Source organism: Mytilus edulis, chromosome 1 (assembly GCF_963676685.1).
Source record: "Mytilus edulis chromosome 1, xbMytEdul2.2, whole genome shotgun sequence".
In the NCBI taxonomy this organism is placed as follows: Eukaryota; Metazoa; Mollusca; class Bivalvia; order Mytilida; family Mytilidae; genus Mytilus; species Mytilus edulis.
The window spans coordinates 89,936,224-89,959,281 of record NC_092344.1 but is presented as its reverse complement, the minus strand read 5'-3'; the positions used below and the strand labels follow the sequence as shown (position 1 = coordinate 89,959,281).

The 23,058-nt window shown below is 35.1% G+C and overlaps 1 protein-coding gene across 1 annotated transcript in view; it reads left to right on the top strand.

Annotated features, from left to right (window-relative positions):
* The window catches only part of LOC139515761 (uncharacterized), a gene marked incomplete in the record, with an annotated part of 192,747 nt that overhangs the window by 158,731 nt on the left and 10,958 nt on the right, over positions 1-23,058 (top strand). The window contains 16 exon segments of the mRNA XM_071305446.1: positions 1-325; positions 913-1,019; positions 1,460-1,628; positions 2,216-2,386; positions 3,782-5,530; positions 5,956-6,132; positions 6,594-6,842; positions 7,222-7,356; positions 7,516-7,704; positions 8,257-8,370; positions 8,640-8,925; positions 9,385-9,502; positions 9,906-17,621; positions 19,047-20,116; positions 21,890-21,987; positions 22,760-23,000. Of these exon segments, the coding sequence (XP_071161547.1) occupies positions 1-325; positions 913-1,019; positions 1,460-1,628; positions 2,216-2,386; positions 3,782-5,530; positions 5,956-6,132; positions 6,594-6,842; positions 7,222-7,356; positions 7,516-7,704; positions 8,257-8,370; positions 8,640-8,925; positions 9,385-9,502; positions 9,906-17,621; positions 19,047-20,116; positions 21,890-21,987; positions 22,760-23,000 (12,914 nt within the window).

The following is a 23,058-nucleotide window of genomic DNA, read 5'->3' as shown; positions in this document are numbered from 1 at the left end:
AGAGGAATCTGTAACTCAACACTGGATCCCCCAAAATGTCTAGACTGTATCTCGGGTTGGATGGGACCAGCCTGTGCTGACTTCTGTGTAAATGGAACACAGGTACCCCACAACAGTGGGCATTGTGACTGCCATTCATGTTATAATGGACTAGGCTGTAACCTTGAATGTAATGGCCATGGAAAATGTAATGGCACTCATTGTATGTGTGATGTGGCATGGCGAGGGTCAAAGTGTGAGATACAGGGCTGTCCAGGACAAACTGAAGATTGTTCCCAGCATGGTACATGTAACTCAGCTCTACAACTATGTTCTTGTATACCAGGTATGTTTATGGACTAGAAACAGAGCCACATAATGAAACACATTTAAAGGATATGAAAATACATTAACTGTTATTATCTGAATTTAAAAAAGAAGATGTTGTATGATTGCCAATGAGACAACTATCCACAAGAGACCAAAATGACACAGAAATTAACAACTATAGGTAACCGTACAGCCTTCAACAATGAACAAAGCCCATACCTAATAGTCAGCTATAAAAGGCCTCGAAATGACAATGTAGAACAATTCAAACGAGAAAACTAACTATCTGAAGTTGGTTTTTCATTTTTAAATGCTTTAACATTCTGTCTAAATGGGATACCAGGAATTAAACATATAAGAAAAAACATTAAAAAAACTTTCCTGTAAAGATGTGTGGTACTATTACTATCTACAATAGAGTTATCTAACCTGATGTATGTGTTTGCTGTAGGACTGTGTTCTGCCTGACTATCTGTAACAAATATCTATTTTGCTTGTATTATTGCTTTGAGACTTTTATTTCAGTATGTAGGAGGACTGCTTTCTCTCTGGCTGTCTATAATAACATTATCCTTTGTAATTTTTTTTTGTATTTCATTTCAGGGTGGACTGGAGATTCCTGTGATATCCCTGACTGTCCTGGTGGTTGTGAAGGCAATGGTTTCTGTAATGGAACTGACAGAGATATACCAGAATGTGACTGTAAAGATGTGAGTACTCTGTATAAAACAAATTTACAGTTTCAGAATATGTAAAAGATGTCACAAGAACAAACAAAGGGTTTGAGGTAAAATTAAAAATACTTCACAGAAAAAAAATATGGTACAGTCAAGTATTTATTCAGGAGCAGAAACACTTTTTTGTTATATGTCAATCTCAATCAACTCAAGTTTTAACTACACAATTTTTGTATATGTTTTGATTTAGACTTTTTCTACATCTAACCTTCTAAAAATAATGTGTCTCCCTACTCCTTACGTTTGAAATTACAATATTTCTATGTTCACTTTGACTTTAAGATAACAATATTACTTAATAAATCGTATTAGAAAAAAGAGTATATTAATGCATAAAGTATTTGTGGTATAAATTTGATCTTATCATCTGTTAAGGTGAAAAAGTAAATCATAATAATACAAACGCTTTGCAGGGTTGGTACAGTGAAGATTGCAGTAAAGCTTGTGTCCATGGTTACGTAAACTCAGCCAATGATTTCTGTCACTGTGATTCTTGTTACACTGGAGCTTACTGTGAACTGGAATGTTCTGGACATGGAGATTGTGTCAACGAAACATGTGACTGTTTCACAACAGAACCAGGTGAATATAATATTTTAGTACCCTACAAATGAAGGGAAAGAGAACTATGCTAGATTTGCAATCTGGACCAATTCTCAGCCTGTCTATCTGTTGGTCCAAGATTTTCTCACTTTTTTCTGTTAAATCTTCAATTTATTGATTAGATATTTGGTTTATAGTCGTTTCAGAATAAGCTACAGATTTTGTATGAGTTTTATTCTGGTTGAGCATATTTTATGGTGGAAGTTTTGACCTTTAAACATATTCATTTGAAAATATCTGTGTTGTGCATTTTTTTCAGCAACCTTAGAATAAAAAATTAGAAGTGGACTAACAATGCCACCAACAGTTTTGTAGTGTATTTGGTTATGTGTATCATTTTCTTGTGGCATATTTGAGTCATACAAACATGAAATGATAAAATATTTGAATGTGCTTAATTGTTTTCTTTAATGAAAAGTCTAAATTAATGGTATGAATATATTTTAACTCATTTCAATCAAAAAGATGTGTTGTGATAAACGAAGGAAATTTATCTAAAACAGTCTTCCAAATTTAAGGGTAGAATCGAATTAGATCCTTTATAACAAATTGTTGTTTGTTTTCAGGAAACAGTTGGGTTGGAGACAAGTGTCAAGAATCAGGATGTCCTGGAGAAGATGGGGCATGTAATGCACATGGTAGCTGTAACAGTGCTCTTGGCATGTGTACATGTGAACCTGGATGGAAGGGAGACGACTGTGCAATACCTAGCTGTCCGGGGACACCTGAATGTAGTGGTAAGGCTACTTTTCACATAAAAATAGTTTCTCTTTCTCTAGCTTTAAAACTCCTTGGAATTAAAAGATTAAGCATAACAATTTGAAGATTATTATACCCCCACTTTAAAAAAGGGGGGGTATACTGTTTTACCTCTGTCTGTCCGTCAGTCCGTCCGTCCGTCAGTCAGTCCGTCCCATGAAACTTTCGTCACATTTTTCTCAGGAACTACAATACAAGGATTTCTGAAATTTGGTTTCAGGGTTTATCTAAGTCAGCTATACCGTGTGATGCGTTTTCAGATTGATCACTTGACAACTTCCTGTTGACCGAACACTTGAATGATTTTACACATGATAGCCAAGTTGAAAATTTTCGTCACATTTTTCTCACGAACTACAATACAAGGATTTCTGAAATTTGGTTTCAGGGTTTATCTAAGTCAGCTATACCGTGTGATGCGTTTTCAGATTGATCACTTGACAACTTCCTGTTTACCGAACACTTGAATGATTTTACACATGATAGCCGAGTTGAAAATTTTTCGTCACATTTTTCTCAGGAACTACAATACAAGGATTTCTGAAATTTGGTTTCAGGGTTTATCTAAGTCAGCTATACCGTGTGATGCGTTTTCAGAATGATCACTTGACAACTTCCTGTTTACCGAACACTTGAATGATTTTACACATGATAGCCAAGTTGAAAATTTTCGTCACATTTTTCTCACGAACTACAATACAAGGATTTCTGAAATTTGGTTTCAGGGTTTATCTAAGTCAGCTATACCGTGTGATGCGTTTTCAGATTGATAACTGGACAACTTCCTGTTTACCGAACACTTGAATGATTTTACACATGATAGCCAAGTTGAAAATTTTTCGTCACATTTTTCTCAGGAACTACAATACAAGGATTTCTGAAATTTGGTTTCAGGGTTTATCTAAGTCAGCTATACCGTGTGATGCGTTTTCAGATTGATCACTTGTCAACTTCCTGTTTACCGAACACTTGTATGATTTTACACATGATAGCCAAGTTGAAAATTTTTCGTCACATTTTTCTCAGGAACTACAATACAAGGATTTCTGAAATTTGGTTTCAGGATTTATATAAGTCAGCTATACCGTGTGATGCGTTTTCAGATTGATCACTTGACAACTTCCTGTTTACCGAACACTTGCATATTTTACACTATTAATATTATCCACTTGCGGCGGGGGTATCATCAGTGAGCAGTAGCTCGCAGTTTCACCTGTTTATTACTACTATAAGATGTGTCTTGTATACATAAGACAAACTTACATGGGAAGTCATGGTCTATAACAGTTCAACTTTGCCAATCCTGTCCATATATACAATTTTTTTTTTCAATCTCTAACTTTAAAAGTCTAATATTTTTATATTTTTATCAGGTCCTGACCATGGTAATTGTACTGATGGTGGTAAATGCCAATGTAATGATGATTGGTCTGGAGAGTACTGCCAGATAGCATGTCTCAATGGCACGAATGTGGACAATGAATGTGTCTGTGACAAACCATGTATAACAGGGATCAGCTGTCACCTTGAGTGCTCAAGTCATGGGTCATGTGACACTGATGGAAACTGTGAATGTAATTATTATGGATTGTATGAAGGAGTAAGATGTGATGAACCTAGTTGTCCAGGTTGGCCAGAGAGATGTGAAGGTCATGGTACCTGTAACCTTGCTACAGGAGGTTGTGAGTGTGATCAATACTGGAGTGGTCAAGCATGTGAAGTACCTGATTGTCCAGGGAATCCTGACTGTAATGGAATCAATGCAACTTGTGGTGTTCCACCAGAAGGAGGAAATCCAAGATGTTTAGACTGCCAGTATCCTTTTATAGGAGACTCTTGTGAACATAAATGTGTCCATGGAACTCCCATGAGATCATTTGATGCTGTTTGGACCTGCCAATGTGACTTCTGTTACAGTGGTGTGGAATGTAATCAGCTTTGCTCTGGTCAGGGTATCTGTCACAACACCACATGTGACTGTGGATTTAATGGTTACCGTGGTGACTGGTGTGAGACAAGAGGATGTCCAGGATATAACGAGGATTGTTCTGGACATGGAGATTGCAATGCTGCCACTGGTAAATGTATTTGTGAAGAGGGATGGAAAGGTATAGGATGTCATGTACCATCATGTCCCCAGGCCTGTAATGGACAGGGAAGTTGTGTTGTTGTCGATGATGAACCTTCATGTAGCTGTAATGGGTCTTACTTTGGTTACGCTTGTCAGTATAATTGTGAACATGGAACTGTGAAGAACCAGACTTGTGTCTGTGACAGCTGTTACAATGATTACACATGTCAATTAGAATGTTCTGGAACTGGTAACTGTACTGATGGAACATGTGATTGTGGATTTAATGGTGGACGTGGAGATTATTGTGAAAAACCCGGGTGTCCTGGATTTGGAAAGGACTGTAGCGGGAATGGAGAGTGCAATGTTGCTGTAGGGAAGTGTATTTGTTATGATGGATGGAAGGGTGAGGGTTGTGAAGAATCAGACTGCCTTGACAACTGTAACTACAAAGGTTACTGTAATGTGTCCTTGGCAAGACCTAGGTGTACCAGTTGTGATGAAGGTTGGATGGGAGAGTCATGTAATACTGTATGTAATGGCATCCAGGAACCAATGGACAGTGGGAACTGTGTCTGTGACAGTAAATGTGCCTCGGGTGATTCATGTGATATCATCTGTAATGGCTTTGGTACATGTGATAATGAGACATGTATTTGTCAGAGTGGTTACTGGGGAGATACATGTAATGCCCATCTCTGTGTGGGAGTAGGAGAACCCTGTAGTGGACATGGTGACTGTAACACGGTCACACACCAATGCTTCTGTAGCCCTGGTTGGTATGGTGATGATTGTAGTATCCCAGATTGCCCTGGTGACCCAGATTGTAACAATCGTGGTAACTGCAGTGCAGCAACAGCTTATCCAACTTGTATTTGTGATGCTGATTGGACAGGGTACTCATGTGACCTGCCATGTGTCTATGGAACTCCACAGTCAGACTTCACCTGTGTATGTGATTCTTGTTATTCTGGAACTGGATGTGACCAGCTGTGTGGAGGACATGGATCATGTGACAACAATACCTGCACATGTGATGAAGCTTGGTGGGGTAGGTATTTCATTTAAACATATACCCAAGTAGTCTCCAACAGTGGCAGCCGAATTTTACTGAGTAACTGGTAAAGGCTTGTTTTAAATATCATATAGATTTTTGAGGCGAAAACTTGGAATTTATGAAAAAATGTTATGATGAGTCATATCAATGTTCCTGAATGCATACTGCATGGGAAAATTACATGTGTACTTTCAAAAATTATTATTCTTTTCCATACAGAATTTTGTCACTCTCAACTTTTACTATATATTACAATATTATATTTTCAGTTGTTCATTTTGTTAAGTTAGTGGTAGCAAGCTATTTATGACTTACCTTTTCTAATTTATTCTATGAATAAGCAACAACAAAAAATGGAGCAATCAAAGCTGAAAAGTATATAGGTGAATTATGTAAAACTTTGAACATATATTTTGTAGGTGATGATTGTAGCACACGAGGATGTCCTGGTGACCCTGAACAACCAGAGAAGGGATCCTGTACAGGACAAGGAACCTGTATCTTAGCTGATCAGAAATGTGAATGTAATTATGGATGGCAAGGTGAAGGATGTGAATTACCTGACTGTCCTGGAGACCCTGATTGTAGTAGAAGAGGTAGGAACTAGTCTCTAAGTTGAAGTCTGTGTATACAAAAAATTTCACAGAGAAAATAACTTATTAACATTGGGCAAATTTTTTTTTGAAAAAGTACTGATACCATCATACAATATCAATATTATGTCATTACAACTGTGTCTAAATTAAATCATATTATGTACACTATCTATATATATTGAACCATGTCTAAACCAATCCATGGTAAAAACAAAAATGGGTTTATAATATCTAAAAAAATTAACCTACCTGATTCAAACAAATTATGAGTCCATAAGTTCAGTTATGTCAATTTGTATATATTTTTGCTTCCATTGCCTGAAATATGAAAAACCTAATTTTGATTGTCAATTCACTAGCATAAGAAGGCAAAGGAAAAACTAAAGAATTTGCTGATATTTTAATAAAAGTCTCTGTAGTTCAATTTCTATTGGATATTTCTTATTTTTTTTTAATTTTAGGTGACTGTATTTTACTGAATGATAGCCCAACCTGTATAAACTGTACATTGTCAATGGGACCAGCCTGTCAGTATGATTGTATACATGGTATAGAATATCCACCATTTACCTCCAACTGTCAGTGTGACCCATGTTACTCTGGTTCTAACTGTGACACTCTGTGTTCTAATGTTGGACAGTGTATGAACGACACATGCTTGTGTGAGGAGGGGTACAAGGGAGATCACTGTGAACAGCTGGATTGTCCAGGTTGGTGTTGTATTTTAGGATTTAGTCACTTTAAAATTGGAAAAGGAAAACTTAATTTTATAGAATTTTTTAGGTTATGAATATAAGTTTGAAAGGCTTGAATATGTTAAATGATGGAGTTTCATTCTGTGAAGTTTGTTTTTAACAATTATTTTCACTATAATTTGACATGTAATATTGTTTCAAAGATGTTTTGCCCAAAGCTTTGATTTTTTGTGTGTTCATATTTCATATGTAACTGTCTTTCATAGTCCATTCACTCTTCTTATTGCTTATGATGAGTTATTCTTGAATTCTCAACATTTCAATTTATATATCCACCTTTGATATACTTGATATATGCACTTTTAATATATATATTCTACCTCTATTATTTCAGGTGAACCAGATTGTAGTACCTATGGTCTGTGTACAAGAAAAGACAATGCATCAGTTTGTGTTTGTAATGGAGGATTTGAAGGAAAGAACTGCTCAGAGTTCATTTGTCCAGGGACACCTAAATGCAGTGAAAATGGTAGGAATTAAGATATGCATTGAAAAATGTTATAAGTAGGTTGGATGTAAATGAAGTAGAAAACAAACAACATTTTTAATACAACAAAAAAAAACATAATTAAAAACATTTTTACAGTTATATAATATATTCTTATATATAAGACCTGTTTTGTTTCAGGTCAGTGTTTATTATCTGATGGAGCTAATGCCCCAGCCTGTTTATGTGACCATGGATTTGGTGGTCTTGCTTGCAGTAGTTGTCTGACTCACTTTGAAGGGTCAAACTGTGAGAGATGTGAGACTGGTTACATAGGGTACAACACTACTTGCAGTGTATTGTGTATACATGGAGAACCTACAGAATTAGGTTAGAAATTACAAAGCTTTATGTCTATAAATGTCTGAATGTGCTGTAATTTCTCTAAGTTGAATATTAGTTTGTGGTTTAACATTTGTAACCAAGAATAAATCTTAATACATGCAGTTAACTTTATGATACTGTAAATTCAGAAATTATTGCGTGCTTTATTATTGCGATTCTGTCATTATAGACTAAAATGCGAATTTATTTTTTGCAAAATGAAAAAAATTCTGTTTAATCCATATTAAAAATTTTAAAATGCGAGTTTAAATTATTGCGATTATAACCCTGTCTCATTTTTCGCAATAATAAAAAAAAATCGCAATAATTTCTGAATTTACAGTACCAACAGTGTTTTTCTATATCTTCACATTTGACATTTTTTTTCAAAAATAATTGTAAACTAGAAAGGCTATGAATATTGAGCTTTTCATGAATTTGATTAAACTACTGACACCTGTTTGAAAAGAAAAATACCAAGTAAAATTATCTTGTTAACATTCATGATGTTATAACCCTTATACATATGTTGTTACAGTTATTTTGAATTTTAATTAGGTGGAGACGTATGCCAATGCCATGATGATGATACTAATGGCCACTGGACAGGGGATGCGTGTGATCAGTGTGTGTCAGGATGGGATCTACCGTCCTGTACAGTGTGTACACCAGGTAGGTACTTTTGTGTTGTTGATTTCCTTATCAGATGTTTAGCGGAAAGTGGTTTCCAACATAAACAGATACAGGTATAAGGCCCTTGAATTACTTGAACAATCTCACTTGAATTACCAGTATGTTTTTTTCATGTGACATTCATTCGAGGAAACCTTAAACCATACAGAGAACAAACTTGCAATATGATTGTACTTCAAAAAAGATTTATATGATATATGTTTCTTTTTATCAATCAATAAAGGGAGATAACAACTATTTTCTTTCAGATTATGTTGGTCCCGGACATTGTACCATACCATGTTCCAATGGGCAGGGTGATTATTCCGACAAGTTTGATGGCACAGGAGAAACTGATGCTATATCAGTAGTGTTCCGATGTTATACTGAGGAATCTGATGGTAACTACACAGCCTGGTTTGGATACAATAACACTAATGACCACAATGTTTACATCACATCATCATATGAGAATTATGTGACAAAATCCAGCTCTTCAGTATACCCGCCAACAAAGTTTACACCTGGATGGACTGGATATGCTTTTTCTGTCAAGTAAGCTACTTCAATGATTTATATATTACATATTCAAGGTTTCTTATTTTATCTATTTCCATTTTGAGACATTATTGGTTTTTTTCCCCAATAATCAAGAACAAAATGTGTTAACAAGTGAAACAGCAACCCAAAATCACCAGAAGACTGAAAGGCATCTAGAGGTCAACATTGTATTTGACACATTAGTTTTTTCACAATTTGTAAATTCTAAATCATCCCGAGTCAAAAAAGTTGTGAATAAGGTTAATTTATCTGAGCTTGATTTATTTTCTGGACATCATAAAAAAATAATTAATTTCACATATATACTATTAAAAGTTTCATATTTACCTTGTATCTTTTTTTCTGATTCAACCAGATAATAAATGTTATATATTTATTTTCTTATAGATTTAATTATTTTGAATAATCTTTATTGAATCACTTAAGGAATATAAATATTATTTTTAATTACAGATCAATAACACCTACAGATATAGTAACATGGTACCTCTCCTCATCATATGCTAATACAATCAAATCTGCATCAGCTGACCTATCACCAGAAATGAAGTGTCCAAATGAACCATTAGTGGTAAGTTCAATAAACAGGAAACATTGTAGTGACCATTGATTTCAAATTTGGTTTTTTTATTTTTTTGTTTTATTAATTTCCATATTTATGGTCATTATTATTTCATTGGATAATTTGATTTGGAGTTTTTAGTTTCAGAACATGCAGATTCTCAATGAATGGAAATGTGCATTTGGGTTTTGTATTTCTGGATTACATCAGCTACAAATTTATTGTATTAACAACAACATCAATGATAGAAATTTTAATGTTCCTAAATGCACTTCGGTGTTTAAAATAATGAGCTTGGCTACCTATTAGCAATTGCGAATATGAGCTGAGACGCACCTCACAAATAGAAATTTATGAATTCTCTTTAATATGACATTAGTTGAAATTTTATAAACATCTTTCTGTATTGCAGGTGGTGGTTGCAGAGAAAACAGGATACTGTAAATGTCATGAGGGATACTGGGGATCAGAATGTCAGAATGAATGTCCAGGTGGAGCCACTGATTCTTGCTATGGGAATGGTGTATGTGACTTTACAACTGGTTCCTGTTCTTGTCATACTGGATCTTCATTGAATACTAGCTGCGAGCAGTGTGAGGCGGGATGGTTTGGTACAGATTGTTCCATTGTTTATGTTGACAATGATAATGCTGGTTATGGTCAATACCTTGGAAAAAGTTACCACACTGGTCACTTCATCACATTTGATGGATCAGTGTATAATTACCACTATCCTGGAGAACATCTACTGGTGTCTGGACAATTATTGTCAGGAATTCAAATAAAGGTCCATGTTTTACAAGTTTTCATGTCTGAGTACTATTCCAGTGTTGGGACATCTGCTGTTGGAATCCAGATTAACAGTCACAAGTTGGTGATATCTGTCATTGATGAGAATGTGTCTACATGGTATGATGATGAAACAGTGGTGATTGGATCTGGATTTGAAGCTGTATCTGGAGTTACCTGTAAACAAGTATCATCCTTCCAGTACCAAGTCAGTGCAGGATCTGATCTGGTAGTTGATATTTATGTCTATGAAAACCATCTGGACATCCATATTGGAGCTGTGGCCAGCTTCTGTGGTACAAGTACTGGTTTACTCAGCAGCTGCAACCTTAATCATCTAGACGATTTCAAAACCAGGACAGGAGTTGTTTTGACAAGTACTGGAACACTCAATACCAACACCTTACACAGTGACTTTGGTCAATCATGGCTTGTGTCAGATTCAAACTCAGTTTTCAAAGGACTGGTACCCATTGAAAAAAGTGGAGGATTTGGTCTTTCAACCAATGGCTCACACATCATTACGGATCCAGTTAGCACTTTCACAGAATTTGTTGTTACAATAGAAATCAAATTTAAAGCAGATATAGTATCACCAAACTGTCACACAATATGGTCATACAAAAAAGACAACAACATCTTCTCAACAGTTGTGTGCAATGGGCAGATAACTCTTTATTACCAAGACAAGAAAATTACTTTTTCATCAATAACAGTTGATGTTGATACATGGTACCACTTTACTATTGTATGGAGATTGGATACAAGAGTTATAAGTCTCTATCTTTTACAGGAAGGCTTACAGATCAACACAGATGTACATGTCTTAGATGTTAACGACCACAATCCTTTAACACCAGGAGGAACATTCATGATTGGTCAATGGAATTACCCTACCAATGAAAGAGATGGTGTTAACTGGGGTTTCATTGGTACATTTGATGACTTCAGAATATGGAAGAAACAACTGACCCTGAATCAAATCAGAAGTTATGCCTTTAAACATATGACTGATACTTATACTGGTTTGACTAATCACTGGAATTTCAACATGGGATATGACAGACTATTAACTGATTACATTGGAGGATTGAAAATAACAATGATATCATCACCATGGAACTTCCCAGTCTGGACTCTGGTTGACTACTCATTATCAACACTAAGTCTGAATATTTACCAGGTTTTCACAAATCCAAATAATGTTGATGCCGAAATAGAAGAATTCTGTAAATCTGTTGTATTTTCATCTGTTTATAATAACTCATGTACAGACTTGGGAACACAGCTCCAGGTTTATGTTTACAAACAATGCATATTCAATAGCAAGGTGACAAGCAGTCAAGACTGGACCATGGAACCAATTATTACATTGTCTGATCATTGTTCACTGAACCGTGAACTAGTCACATGGCCTGCTAGAGCATGGTGTGGATCCTTCACATCACGTCATTTCCCAAGATGGTCAGGTAGCTCATGTTCAACACCTTGTGTATCTGGAGAATTGAGTACAAGATGTAATTGTGATGATGGATTTTGGGGGTCATACTGTCAAAGTATCTGCCCATATTCAGCTCATTTACCCTGTGGAGGTGGAACTTGCTTCTCAAACAATGGAACCTGTTCCTGTCTGTCTAATTTTGCTGGTGGCAATTGTGATGCATGTGCCAATGACTGGTATGGAGCAGATTGCTCTGTAAGTCTTGCTAATATTCCGTCATCTGGTGTCAATACCAAGGTATGTTCTGTGTTTGGATACAGTCACTTCTCTTTGTTTGATGGACAGACATTTGATATGACAGCTACAGGAGAATTCTTATTTATTCAAGATCCAACGCTGTTTGTCTATGTACGACAACTTCCATGTGGAGAAAATGGTGCAGTGTGTGTAAAACAAATATGGATACAAACTCAAGGTCAAAACCTGACTGTGGTATCATCTGTACCTGGACAAGATGGAATTCTGCTCTTACACAACAGCCAGCCAATCGTTCTTGACAACATGCATAATTTAACAACCACAGTCAGAGTTGTCCAGAATGGTCAGACTTCAATAAATGTGGCGTATGGATCCAATATCCTGACAATTAACTACCACAGCTTATTCCTGGAAGTGTTTGCTAAATTAACTCAGTGTGCTACAGGAATGGAAGGACTCTGTGGAACATGTGACTACAATAAAGACAATGACTTTGTCATCAGCTCTGGATCAGCAGTGTCCATGACTGGTATCACTCAACATACCATCAATACAAACTATGCTGATTTTTGGAGAATGGGAACTAATGTAGGATCTGGATTTAAGTACGAATTCGATGGGCTTACTGAGCCTCAGAATACCAATGGAAATACTTTCGTCTTGGCCTTCAATGGAGCTGGAGCATATACTTCACAGCTTGAGGACATGTTTGGTAACAATGGGGATGCAACAATACAAGTAAAATTTGCAGCAAATTCTGCCACAGGCCTTATCCTAGCATACTACAAGCAGACCTCAGTCAGTATATATCTCAATGGAACAGTTCACATACTGTGGGGTGATGTGAAGATTGATACAGATTATACATCACAGATAGATGTATGGTATCAGGTATCACTGACATACACACACTCAACCAACAATCTAAAAATCTACATCCTCACCAACAGTGGTATGCAATGGTGGAAACAACTAACTGTACAGACTAATGCCTTGATACCCGGAGGAATCTTTAAAGTTGGTGATTGGAAAGAAAATGCTCCAGTTGTATTCCAACACTTTAATGGGAGAATATCTGAAATCCAGACATGGAAGACTGCACTAGATATTTACCAGATTATGTATACATCAAAAACATTACTCTCAAAACAGTTTACAGACCTGACATCTTTGTGGATATTTTCAAAAGGTTACAGTTACATTGCACTTGACGTTATAAATAACTATCAGCTAATATTACCATCAGAAGATGTGTATTGGTGGCCATCTAATGTGGTTACTGATGGAGATCCACCAACATCTCCAGAAAATGAGACATTAAGAGTTGTAAGTGAGAGGAAATGTAGAGAGTATTTCATGGAGTCTACCATTCCTTCAATATGTGGTCAACTTGGTGAAGCTGTTTTACAATTTTATTATAAATCCTGTGTAAGAGACATGATGTCTTCTTCAAATGAGCTTGGTTATATCTATAGTTTGGTTTCCTACATAGAATACTGTGAAATAATTGTCAATCCACCAACATCACCCAGAGGAGCAATCTGTTTAGATGGTACCAATCCATATTTTAATCTTCTGTGTTCACATCTTTGTAAGTTTGGAAAACTAAACACAGAAATGGTGTGTGAATGTGACAAAGGATACTGGGATACAGACTGTAGTCAAGTGTGTACTGGGGGCACTCTTTCACCATGCAGTGACAATGGGTTATGTATCAAGGAAACTGGCCAATGCTACTGTTATCCATCATATAGCAACGAAACAGACTGTAAAACATGTTTGGCACCATGGACTGGAACTGATTGTGATGTCATATTACCAGATGTCACTCTACCTACTGGTTCCCCACTTTTACAAAATCATACTTGTTCACTTTTTGGGCATGGCCATTTGAGAACATTCAATGAACTACAGTTCAACTTTATACATGCAGGAGAGTACTATGTACTAAAGTCCTCAGATACCAACATATACCCAGAAGTTCAGATTAGAAACACTTATTGTTATGATGACTCTATATGCACTACAGCAGTTGCGATCAAGTACAAGAGCAACACCATTGTTATAAGAGCAAGATACCACAATAACCAAGATACATTAGTATGGATAGATGGTCAATCATTTGTTTTTGATGGTCAAGTCGAAAAGGATCTGCCTGATGTAATACTTAAACATCCAACCAAGTCAGAATTTGAAATAACAACCAAGTCAGGCAGTAATTTAATGGTGTATGTAAGATCACTGGACCAACAACTCAATGTCATTATCCAGACCAAAACACCATTCTGTAAAACTCAGGATTACCTGTGTGGACCCTGTGACCCAGCTACCACAAATGTTCAGACCTACTCAGCCACATGGGTCGTTGAAGAAGTCCACAGTTTGTTTACAGTAATATTTACAAACAATGAAGTATCGGAAAAGAGATCAGTATCAACAGCTGGATTGTGTATCTACTTCAATAACTCACTACTAACTACTGACTTCTTACCAGATATAATTATCAGCAGTATAGACTTCTCCTTAGAATTTTCCTTCCAACCAGGTGACAATACAGGAGTCATACTTACATATAATACCAAGCTTTCCTTTATTGTTTATCTAGATGTCACTGTGAAGTTGAAAATTGATCAGAATATATATGATACTAAAATAAATGCCACACTTGAACACTGGCATCATGTGAGCCTGGTATGGCAAAATGTGGCATCCCAAATGGTGGTTTATGTCTACAAAGAGGATGGATCATTTGAATTTGTATCATTTACTGTGGTTAGTCAAGATATGTTTGTTGCCTATGGCTACTTTGGATTTGGACATCCACCACAATCACCCCTGCCAACAGACACAGAACCTTATCACCAGTACTTCACAGGAGACATAGATGAAGTCAGAGTTTGGCAGAAGGCTTTATCATACAATGATATAATTAAATACCAAATGCAAAGAGTGATAATTACAGAAAAATCACTGGTAACTTACTGGAAATTTGATGACTATGGATCTTCATTTATTTACGATCTGGTTAGAGACCACCACATACAAGTTGTAGACTATGGTATACTTAGACAGACAATAAGATGGAAAATATCCAGTTTACCATTAAATCCACCAACTATTCCATATTTCCACACGTATACAGATCTTACACATCAACTGACAGCTGACTCAAAATGCACTAATTTGATATATGGATCTGTTCTGGGAACAACTAATGGACCAACTGTAGGTGTTCTGAGTTTCTACTTTGCTGCCTGCACCAGTGATATGGCTGGAGCCAATAACCTAGACATGTCATTATCTGTTGTAGTTGGTCTCTCTGACCTTTATGTTTCATCAGGATGGTTAACATCATGGCCTGGGGCTGTCTTCTGTAATGATTTCAAATCACTGATTTTCCCTGGATGGGTTGGTTCTGATTGCACACAGAAATGTGATTTCCATGAGTCCACCAATCCAACATCTTGTTCATGTGAAACTGGATACTGGGGATTGTCCTGCAACAAACTATGCAATGGTGGAACATTGAATACATGTGGTGGACATGGCGAATGTAGCCAAGCTACTGGAGATTGCCAATGTCAGATGAACTGGGCTTCACCAAACTGCACCTCATGTGCACCTGGATGGTCAGGAGAAGATTGTTCAGTCTCAGTACAATCAGTGTCAACTAGTGCAAAGAACTACTTGGGTGATATATCTGGGGATGGACATATAACAACAGTTGATGGGGCAAGCTTTAGATTCCAAGAGCATGCTATTTATACATTCTACCATTATAACAGTATAAGTATTCAGATCCAGACAGGACCTAACAGATTTTTCCATACTGCAGTCAAAGAAATTGCAATTAAAATAGACGCTAAGATTGTTACCATCAGTACAATTAATGGTGGACATGTAGAGATTAATGGCCAGGTTAACTCTCTGAGTACAGTAGTGGATATTGGCAGTGGTTTTCAGATTGGACCATTAGATAGTCATGTGTACAAAATTTACAAATCAGGATTTGAATTAGTTATTTATGTGCAAGAGGACTATTTGAATGTACAATTGTCAGTGTCACATACCTATTGTTCCTCATCAGAAGGTCTTGTGGGTCCTTGTAGTATAAGATCCCACAGCTGCACTCCAGGGAACTATGCTTGCCTGATTCAGTTCGAAGGATTAGCTAAAGTTTGTACAGATTATGTCCTTCCAAGTACCTCGATCACAGACTTCATAGGTGTTTGGCATGAAACATACAGCAATAGTATATTTAAAGAAGTGAACTCAACATACACACCATCTATAGGTATTAACATCAAAATGGGATGGGTACAAACAGTACCTTTCCAAGAGAGTTTTATAGGAGAATCAACCACTATTGAAACAAGACTAAAGATAACGACCCTGGATGTAAATGGTGATGGAGGCACAGTACTTTCCTACAGTTGGAGAAAAACATTTGCTGTCTGTGTCGTAAATGGAAGATTTTTGGTTTCTTTAGGGTCCTATGTAGTACCAACAGGAATATCTGTGCAGCCAGGTCAGTGGACACAAATCTCATTGGTTTACAACAGTATAACAGGATGGATCACATTCCATTACATCTATAATGTAGAAGTCAGTGTGTTCACTTCAGTCTATATTGGATTAGAAGCATTGCCACCAAGAGGTACATTAGTCATTGGTGACTGGCAGCCTCCTATAGAAGGTGGAGGATCAATACCACCAGGAACATTTGTTGGTACACTAGACAGAGTATTAGTGTGGAACAGACCATGTATTCAGACACAGATCTTTATACACTGGAAGACGAGTATAACACATGTTACAACAGGTCTTGTTGCTGGATGGAACTTTGAAACTGGATATGGCAAGACAACTTTGGATATTGTGAACAACTACCCAGTGACAATATCAGATACTGGTGTAGCATGGGTGGCCATACCTGACCTACCAGATACCAGAACAATAAAACCAACGATAGCAATCAACATTGGAATACCAGAAACTACTCATACTGAAAAATGTAAAGGACTCATTCAGAGCAATGCATTTACAAGCCAATGTGGTTCATTCTCAGAGAGTTCATCATTTTACTTGATGGCTTGTATAGAAGATGTATCAGTCACAGGTAATCTAGACCTCAGTATGGACAGCACTATATCATTTAGCTCTGTATGTGAAGTAGAATCAGGACTTTTATCATCACCATACCAAAGTTTATGTAATGACTTCTCTTCAAGACAATTTCCTATCTGGAAGGGTTTAGAATGTACAGCAAAATGTATATTTGGGAAGTTCAATCTGGATACATCTTTCTGTGAATGTAATAATGGTTACTGGGGAACATACTGTGACAAGGAATGTCCTGGAGGTGCCACGAATCCTTGCAACGGACATGGAACATGCCAAACAGGTACAGGAGAGTGTGCTTGTCAAGTTAACTGGCAGGGAGATTCCAACTGTGGTTCATGTACTACTGGGTTTACTGGTACCAACTGTGATATCCAGGAACCAGAACTACCACCAAATGCACCAATGGGATGTCTTGCACGTAAACATGGAGCATACTTAAACTTTACAGGACATGGAATGACTTATGCAGAACCTGGAAATTACAGAATGTTAGAGATGAATAATCTAAAAGTAGAGGTAAGATGTACATTTTGTTCTGTATTTTCTGTTATTTATTATTTCTAAATGGTCCCTATATCTAGTATTGATGTTAGTTTAAGTTATTTAACAGCTTTAACAAATAAGACTTTAAAACTCCTAAAAAAATGAATTCAGTGCCATTAAGGAGGCTCGTGGGTACAAAAATTTTAGCAAAAAATTAAACATTTGCTTTTTCATAAAAAAATTCATTTATTGCACTAATAGTTATTACTTTATGAAATGATACAAAAATTAACCAAAAAAATCAATTCGGTTTGGCCCCAGATGACTTTTAAAATGTTTATACCATTGCAAAAGCTCCAAATTATCTGCCTTTGGTGCAAAAATGCTATTTTTTGGCATTAAAATTGAAAAATATTTTTTAACTCATCAGTGACCTATATTTTTTATTAATGTTTTCAAATAAGCTATACATAAACTAAATAATTGTAAAATTTAAGCAATTTCTGTAAATAAGTTCTTTTTTTATTTCGATATTACCTCTTTTTCTCCTATTAGTTCAACAGAAAAAAAGTGCCTTTTCAAAATTGTATGCTTCTTTCGAAGGCAGGTTGTGAGCGTAAATGATCGGTGACCCCTCTTTTTTATTTTATTTTTCTATCAGGTATAAGATAAAGTTCATTTATAGAAAAAATTAGCGAAATCTTATATTAAATAAAAAAATGATTTAGACCCGCGAGCCCTCTTAAGCTTATTCAATCAACTCAGTGCCTTACATAAAACAATGACTGTACAAATTCGGCTATGTGAATGACAATAATCATAAATTAATTGAATTAGTTTATGATTATTGTCATTGATTCACATAGCGGAATTTGTACAGTCATTGTCATTAAATTCCAGTAGTTCATATATTATTTGATGTAATTTGGACGATTTACTTAGTTTTAGAAAGGATGATGCAAAGTTTTGAGTTAAAATATTCAAATTTGGTATTTGTTTGTGCATTCATTTTATAATTGGAGTCATACACACCATTTTTTTGGCAAAATTTGTTTCAAATAAAGGCAAATCCAGATGTTCATCCTGTCAGATTTTTTTGATGATCAAAATTAAAAAACTATGTTTTTTTAATCCACAAAAATTGATACCATAAAAAAATTAATGAATCCATAGTAGTATTGCATTCCAAGGATGAAAAATTAAGCAGTTGTAAAAGTATTGAAAAACTAATTAAATTTTACTATTAAATGCCCATTTTATCATCAGTTTTGAAAGGAGTAAGAGGATTTGCATGCTTTGCCCTTAAAGGTCTCTGATCAATAATTTTGCAATAACTTATATATATAATTATGTATACTGAAGTTAAAAGTTATGTAATTGGTCTCAATATTAAACTTAGCCAGCTTATTTCATATATAAAGTTCAAATGAGTTTACAGTAAAATATACATATTTTCAGGTCCGTCAAGTATCTTGTCAGTGGAGAAAGAGGCAGTCAGTTTGCATGGATTCAGTGTCAGTTAAAGTTCAGCAAATTACAGTTGTCTATATGTCCAATAATGATTCTGTCTGGGTAGATGGTGAAGAAGTCAATGTAACAGTGGAAAATAGAAAACGTATAAGCATTGAAGGTGGATGTAAGTTTGTGATCCACAGACCCGAACAGTTTGTCATACGACTTGTCGTCAACCCATTGGGCTTTGTTGTTCGTATCAGACGCCATAGTTTCTACACAAGATACATTGCTGTAGCCAGAATTAAACTTGGAACAGATTACTGTTGTAGCTCACCGCCAATGGGTGGAATTTGTGGTGGTTGTATGGACTGTTCAACATTTAGTCACAACCTTCCATGTGCCATGGATCTTGCAACAACAACTCAAACAACACCATTGACAATTACAACAACTGGCACAACAGAGACATCATTATCAACAATGACATCACCAACAATGCATAATGCAGAAGAGGGTGTTATATTTGACCCTAATAAAATAATACCAGGAGGCTCTATAGTAGAAAGTGAGGGTATTGACACAACATTGGTGGCAGGTATCGGACCAGGTAATACTGTCTGTAATAATGATGCTTCAATGATCACTGAAAATGTACAGATTTTCAACAGCCAATATGTATCCATTGAGTTCTTTGTCAAGACTTGTCATGATCCAAAATGTTATGGAACAATCCTATCTTATACAAGTGAAAAAACATTTGCTATCAAAAATTATTATGGAAAAGTTGTGATTACATATGGGGATATGAAATATGAACCTGACCTTAGTCTGGAGGATAACAAATGGAGCCAGATTGCTTTAGTTTATGATGGAAATAGTTATCTTGATATATATGTATTTGATAGTAATGGAGCTTATACAAGAGATCTGATTGAACTTGAGGGTACAAATCCTTTCAGTGGAAAAGGAAGACTTGCCCTTGGAAAATGGCAACCGCCACCAGATGGCTCTGAAGACCAACCAATCAGTGAAGGATTTGAAGGATGTATTGATGAACTAAGGATATGGGAAAGGTGAGTTATTTATATTTCTCTAATTCTTACTTGATTTATCCTTTTCCTGACCTGTTGATTATTTTTATTTAATCAACGTGTTGTTTGTATGATCTCAATTCTTTATTGATCAAAACTCGATTATGACGTCAAACTTTCTTGCTTTCTTCTGAATTTCCTATTGTGACGGCATGAAAAAGGCGACTAAGCCCGATGACGTCACACAGAAAGAACACATCTTTTTTGCAGAAATTAGTTTGCCTGCATATTGTTTAAAAATCGTTAGAGAAACAGATTCCACAACTCAACTAAATCTCATGTAATACAATATTTATCCACTCTGGACAGTTAAATTTTAAATTTGAAAATTTAACTGTCTTGAGTGGATAAATATGGTATTACACTCGATGCACTGTGAAGAATCTATATATATTACAACATTATTTTTTGATATTCCTTGTATTATATTTTTTCATTTATCTATCTATCTATACATGTATTAAAAAAATCACCTGTATAGAATTTATTGTGATGATCTTCTACAACAAATTTCGTTATGCTCTTGAATAATTTTATCCCTATTGTATTGGTTAAAGTCCAATTATTAAAGAATAAATACTTTATTTCATGTTTTGATAAAGATTAAAACCTTTTTATTTGCTCTAGACATTATCATATCCATTAATAGTGATGCAACCTCCAAATTTGAAACATTTCATTAATAGTATACAATTGTCAATAGTATATCATTTGGCAAAAGTTTGAATTCTGATTTCATTTCAAAAAAAATTATGCAGCTGCAATAGGGTATGTTTCATTGAAGAGAGAGAGTTATTTCCCTTTGCAGCTGTGTTAAAGTCTTTTAAAGAGAACAATTTCACCTTGTAATACTGACAATAAGACTTTTAAGATAGATAACTTTCTGAAAAATTTCTTTTAAATATAGATTCATCACTATTAACTTAGGTGTGGAGTTATTATCAGACTTCTTGTTCTACGTATATACATTTTGGTTATAGTCAAATAAGTAGTTTGCCCTCTATTATATATAGAGGCCAAGGGAAACCAATTAAATTATTGGAAAACCATCTTTAGGTATAGAATAAAGGAAGAAATAAGATAGTAGTAGTCTACTAAGAATTTGTATTTGACTTTAAATAGTTTTCCATACAATTGTAAATATCCAGTATCATTTATTTGGATTTATGTTTTTTGGGGAAACTTCTAATCAAAGTACCAGTTTTTAACTCAGAATGATTGACAGATTAAAAATTATTTGCATAAACTTCACTTTATTTGGTGTTTTCAGTTCTTACATGAGCTACAAATCAATCAAAGTAAAAAATCGGATTTTATCTGATTGCTTAATAATATTGCACCAAAAAATGGAGTTTTGACACTGACATAAAACAAATAATAGAAAGCTGGAAGCCTGTAAATGATGAGTTTAGGTTTAGGCAGCAACCATTTAATTTTGATATTCTGGGGGGGGGATATGGATTTTTTTTTCCATACAAACTTTTTTACTTCATAAAAAACAGTCTATTTTTTTTGCGACAAGTCTAAAACATTTTTTTTTCTTTCAATTGTAGCATTATATATAGTGGCAGCAGAGGGTGAAACAAACACATTTTTTCCCCCAGAAAACACAAACAAAACAAAAACAATTTTTTTTTTCTTCAAAAACTGGAAACAAACTTAACCACCCCTCCCGAAAATGAAATGGTGGCTACCTTATCTACCTTAAAGAATTATTGTGTACTTTATAAATAATGTTTACTTTTAATTGAACAGGTATTTAGGTTTGATGGAGATAAAGTCACACTGGAGCAGGACCTACAGTGTAGAAGATCAGGGTTTAGCTTCATTGTGGACCTTCAACGAAGAGCAAGGTAAAACAATCAATTATTTTCTAAATGTGGTTTACATGTAAAGAATTCTTTTATATTGCAAAAAAAAAAAAGAGTTTGAAACAAAAAAATATTATACAATTACTGTCTTTTGGTGAGGTAAATGTGTGGTTTTATTGACTTTATTGACTTGAAAAACTTATATTCACTGAGGCCAATGGCCAAAGTAAATATCAGTTTTTCAAAAGTCATTTTAACCACATATTCACCAAAACAAAAGACAGTAATTGTTTGATTCAATATTCCAAGAGGAATGTATGTAATGGAAAATATTTACCAAAATCAATTGTACATCAAACGTTTTTATTTTATCAAAATTATACACGTTAAAGCATGCGATGTTTTGCGCGGTGAATACACTTTTTCCGCAGTGGAATATGCTTATTTATTCAAAATCAAAAAATATAGAAAAAAAACTACTAAAATTTTAGCAGTATGGAAAAATTACATATATCATGTAAATAAATGAGTCAAAATATCAGTAATTAAGAAAAAACAATGTATTAGGGAATCAATTATTGCATTCCCTCTGTTAATAGAGGCTGTCATGTTGTAAACATACTATTTCCTGATAATTTGTTCATATCTAATCACCAAAAAGTATCATTGAAATAATATGGACTTGATCCTCTTTCACAGATAACACCTGGCTAAAATAAGAAAACTATTTGAGATTAGAAAATATGTTTTGTAGATTTTATTCATTTAAATTCTACACCCTATATAATAAGGCACTTTCAATCCTTACTTGTAGATGGTACATGGACTGCTGAAAAAAGTGGAATTGTTTTGAGAAATCCAGTAAGCCCATTCAGTGGAGGTGTTGAGAGTTTATCTGATGCACCTATACCCTATGTGACTGCACCTGTATCCATCACTCTCCCACCCTTCCTGTCTGCTTTTGGAAAGAGAAGAAAACGTTCAACTGATGAGATACATTTATATTATCCTCAAGATCTGTGTGAAGATATTTTTACTACAAGTAGTTTTGCAAGGTATGTTATGTTGATTGAATTGTGTTATTTTTAGGTCACACACTTTTATAATTAGTTC